The 4,378-nt window shown below is 37.0% G+C and overlaps 1 protein-coding gene across 1 annotated transcript in view; it reads right to left on the bottom strand.

The window, feature by feature from the left end:
* LOC103129664 (desmoglein-2) overlaps positions 1-4,378 on the bottom strand; it is a 38,044-nt gene that overhangs the window by 21,785 nt on the left and 11,881 nt on the right. The window contains exons 5-8 of the mRNA XM_016665310.1: positions 3,822-4,132; positions 3,384-3,518; positions 1,850-2,035; positions 1,021-1,703 (exon numbers count right to left, since the gene is read on the bottom strand). Coding sequence (XP_016520796.1) covers positions 1,021-1,703; positions 1,850-2,035; positions 3,384-3,518; positions 3,822-4,132 — 1,315 coding nt within the window. The remainder of the gene's footprint in view (positions 1-1,020; positions 1,704-1,849; positions 2,036-3,383; positions 3,519-3,821; positions 4,133-4,378) is intronic.

Genomic DNA, 4,378 nt, shown 5'->3' on the forward strand with positions numbered 1-4,378 from the left:
CCTGACCCCTATAGGGACAAGGGAGTACAGAAGATGGATGGATGGATGGATGGATGGATGGATGGATGGATGGATGGAGAAAAAAACAGAAAATAATTACAAATGTCCACTACAGAGGACAATTGTTCAACTTTTAAATACTACGATAAAATACAGTCAAAATAATTAATAGAATATTTTAATATGTCGCTAAGAGACTTATTTAGAATATGCCAACAAAATTTTAAACCAAAATTTGCACAATAAAAAGTTTTATGCACTTACTTTTTCTCTTCCCATAAAATGTGCTTGTACTGATGAACACCATTTTTATGAATGAGAAAACGGTACGTACAAAAGTCCCACCCCTACACATGGTATCATTGAAAAGCCCTAAATGTCCTCTGTAGATACCAAAAGGAATTAATTCAGTAGTATACAGTGGGTGGGAGAGTTTAGAAATGTCCTCTACAGGGGACAAATTTGAACTACTGGTAGTCAGGAGGTTAACATTATTAAGTTTTGCACTGGAAGCCATACCATTTTGTAATAAAAACATGACTGTAGATCTAAACTTTAAACAGTCAGTCTGGCGTTTCAAAGGTTGTAGAAACCCCTTCAGTTCCCAGTTACTATCAAAATACTAAGTTTAGATGTTTTATCATAACAGTCCTTCTCCTGGGTAGAAGGCCTGGAAGCTATAATCAGATATATCTAAGGGTTAACAAGGTAATAGGCTGGTTTTACTGATTACTTTACAGTTGAGTAAAACAAGAATGAATGTACAAATATTTAAAATATATGTTTGTTAAAGGTTGTTTGTTATCTTTAACAAACAACCTTTAACCTTTTAACCTTTTGCCTCTCAACTGCTTACACAGTCAGTAATGTTTGAAAGCAGGAAATCTGTCCTGCCATTAATTACAATCAGTTCTTGGTTGAAGTCTTATGTGCTGTGTTTACTTGTTAAAATCAATGTACATGACATCAGTTTTGAATGGTAGTATAACAGTGATGGTGGCTGTGAATAAATTGACTAACCTGACGTCATCAGCTACTTTTCCAGTATCTGGATCAACTGCTGGGAACGAAGTAATCACACCATCTGTTGGTGCCTCATTTGGATCCTCAGATACAGGTACTTTCTTGGTGTCAGGTCTAAATGCTGGACCCTCTGGCACATTATTTACAGCTATTTTTATAGGATAGCTTTTTCCTGGTGCTTTTGGCTTAGGCTTGGGTCCTGATCCTTGTCCTGGCTTAAGACCTGGCTTAATGCCTGGCTTAAGCCCCACTCCAACTCCAGGTCCAACAGCAGGCTTAAGTCCAACTCCAGGCCCGGCTCCTCCCTGTGGTTTAAGTCCTGCATCCAGTCCTGCATCCAGTCCTGCATCCAGTCCTGCATCCAGTCCTGCATCCAGACCTGCATCCAGACCTGCATCCAGACCTGCATCCAGACCTGCATCTAGTCCTGCATCCAGTCCTGCATCTACCGCCAGATCAGCATCCAAGCCCACATCTAGCCCCAGGTCTACTCCTAAATCCACACCAGCTCCAGCTCCAACTCCTGCTCCGGCTCCGGCAGCTGCTCCAGCAGCCAAAGGACCCCCTTCTCCAACCTGAACATCCACATCCATATGTACTGGGCCACCTTCTACAAAAGGAGCTACATTTTCAATGATAAGACCCAGCTCAAGATTCTGTACATCTTCAAAATCCACTGGCTAATTGGTGCAGATGTTGGAGAAAATAGGTTTTAGAAAAAGTGAACAGAAAAAAACGAGAGGAACAAATATGTATGAGACCAGTTCAAAAACATCACATACTTACTACACTAATTAAAATCCTGACATAGGTAGAGAAAAAATACCTTGATCAGCTTTAGGATGCCCTCGTTGGTTTCTTTGTCTGTTTCAATGGAAAACAGGTTATCCTCATTTCCTTGGGCAATGGTAAATACAGTCAGCCAGTTGTTTGTGTGTGGAAGGTCTTTGTCCAAAGCTTTGATTTTCATCACAATTACATCAGCAACATTTTCATCCACAGAGCCGGCGTACTGCCAAACAACCAGAACTTTGTTATGAACAATTTTGGTTGAATCTATTATTGTGACAACAAATTAAAACTACTTTATTTATAAAACACATTTAAAACAAACAGGATTGACCAAATGATGCGCAACAAATCCCAATGTAATAACAAACCATTAAAATCATTTACAAAACATAATAAAAAAAGATTAATATAAATATGGAACATAAGATGCCAGCGATACTAGATACAAATAGATACATTTCTTTAAAAGCTAGAACTATGGTGTTCTGCTGCTGATTCCAATACTGATCACCCATGATCATGGGAAAGTTGTGAACAAATACCATCTTGCCTGTAATGGGTAACGCTCTTAAAGTTTTCATCTGATTAGTTTCCATGGAGGCTAATGCTAACTGCTAGTCAGAGTGAGCCCAATATTAATGGAGAGCTGCCATCTTAAAGTGGCTCCAATCTCAAATCTGATTTCATGTGAATGCTGTTTTGTAAATCTTCAAATTGATCACAGTGATGAAGGCCGATCACCGATACTGATCACATGGATTACCTGTTAATGTTTTGATTTAGGTATAAACGTCCAGGTTTTAAGTGTCTACGTATATTAGTTTTTAAAGTAGAACAGATTAAAGACACCCAAGGTAGTGAAAATTAGGTGGAATCAACATTTAGTCATTTCCTAAATCGGAAGCTGCAATCGGAAACCAACTTCAGCTTTGTTCCAGACAGGTAGTTAGGAATGCTGCCACAGCCAGAGGATCGGCCTTACGTTTCCTTCTGTGCAGACTAATTCTGTTTAGGATCCTACTCAGAGTGCAGATACTATTAATGGTTTCATCCACAATGCCTTGTAGCATCAGTATGTCCTCATGTTTTAGACCAACAATGAAGGAAAACTTCATTCTTGGTTATTGCAGGAAGGCAATCACCGTCTTCCTGCACTACAAGCATACTACTGCCACCTTCTGGATCTACAGAATCATCTTGTTTATACAAAATAATTGTCACGTTTATATAATATATTATCATATTGGTAATTATCACACTATAATGTGACTTCAGTACGTTTCCATAGTAAACTAACATTTAGAGGAGGATGGGTTCACATTAGCTGGTTAATTAGCCTGACATGGTTAATTCATCTCACCAGAGGCACAATATCAGGCTGTTTATTAGAACTAAATACTGTTGTGATTGTTTATCACACTTTTTTTTAATATTTTCATTGGCAGAAGTTGGGGGTATATGAAATAGGTTATACTTCATACTAAAACATAAACAAGAGTTGTTTCTTGTTGCACAAAATCAACAATTTATTTTATTTGGTCTGGCTTAGTTTCAAAAATATTTGTTACCTCTGATTTTTCTAGAGTGGGGATGTTGTCATTGATATCCGTGACTTTGATTTCCACAGTTCCTGTCCCTGTTTTCCCTGATGGTGCACCTCCCATATCAGTTCCTTTAATAATAAGCTTGTAGGAGTCATGTGTCTGTCAGAAAAAAACAGAACATTAAATACATGAAAGTTTATATAGTTTTTATTTGAAACATTTACAGACCATAAACATTTTCTTATTATTTGTCATAATAAAGTAACATTTATTGACCAAAATGTTTCTAAAAGGTTTATGATGTAGATCACAAAGACTGATCATAACTTGTAGTCAGCATAAATGTTGCTTTACACATTTACATGTTATACAGTTACAGATGTTTTCAAATTATGTTGTTTTAAAACATAAAACCGAAGCAAGGGTACAACTGTGTTTTACAAAGTGAAAAGTAAGTGTTACCTCTCTGTCCAGAGTGGACTCTTTAACAAATAATTTTCCTGTCTCTTTGTCTATAGAGAACATGTGACCTTTGCCAGCTGGTTCTTGACTGATAATGGTGTAGACGATCTTTGAATTTATTGTATCAGCCTGATCATCATCCTTACCTTCGATTTGCATAACAAATGTTCCTGCAGAGTCACAAATGCACAACAGATTACATGATGTAAAATGAGCAATTTTGGGTGAAGGTAAGACAGGAGCAGGGAAGCAAAGATAAACCATGCAGGAGAAAGTTAGCAGATACTGTAGATGACCAGCAAAGAGTATTCAAAAGTTAATAACTGGGACCAATCAGAGAGCACACTGAAATATGTATTTTGTAGTAAAGCAAACATATTGGTCCTAGGGAGTTGGTTTCTACCTAAACTATGAGTTATACAAACAAGCTTCCAATATAACAAATAACACTTATTTTACAAGAGTTTAATTTAATTTTGTTATTCAGCATTCTTTAACTATAAAAGATTTATTTTATTGCTTTGGTAGAGCTGATTTATTTTCTACTCTGTTTTTTG

This window comes from Poecilia formosa, unplaced genomic scaffold (assembly GCF_000485575.1).
Source record: "Poecilia formosa unplaced genomic scaffold, Poecilia_formosa-5.1.2 Scaffold564, whole genome shotgun sequence".
Classification (NCBI taxonomy): Eukaryota; Metazoa; Chordata; class Actinopteri; order Cyprinodontiformes; family Poeciliidae; genus Poecilia; species Poecilia formosa.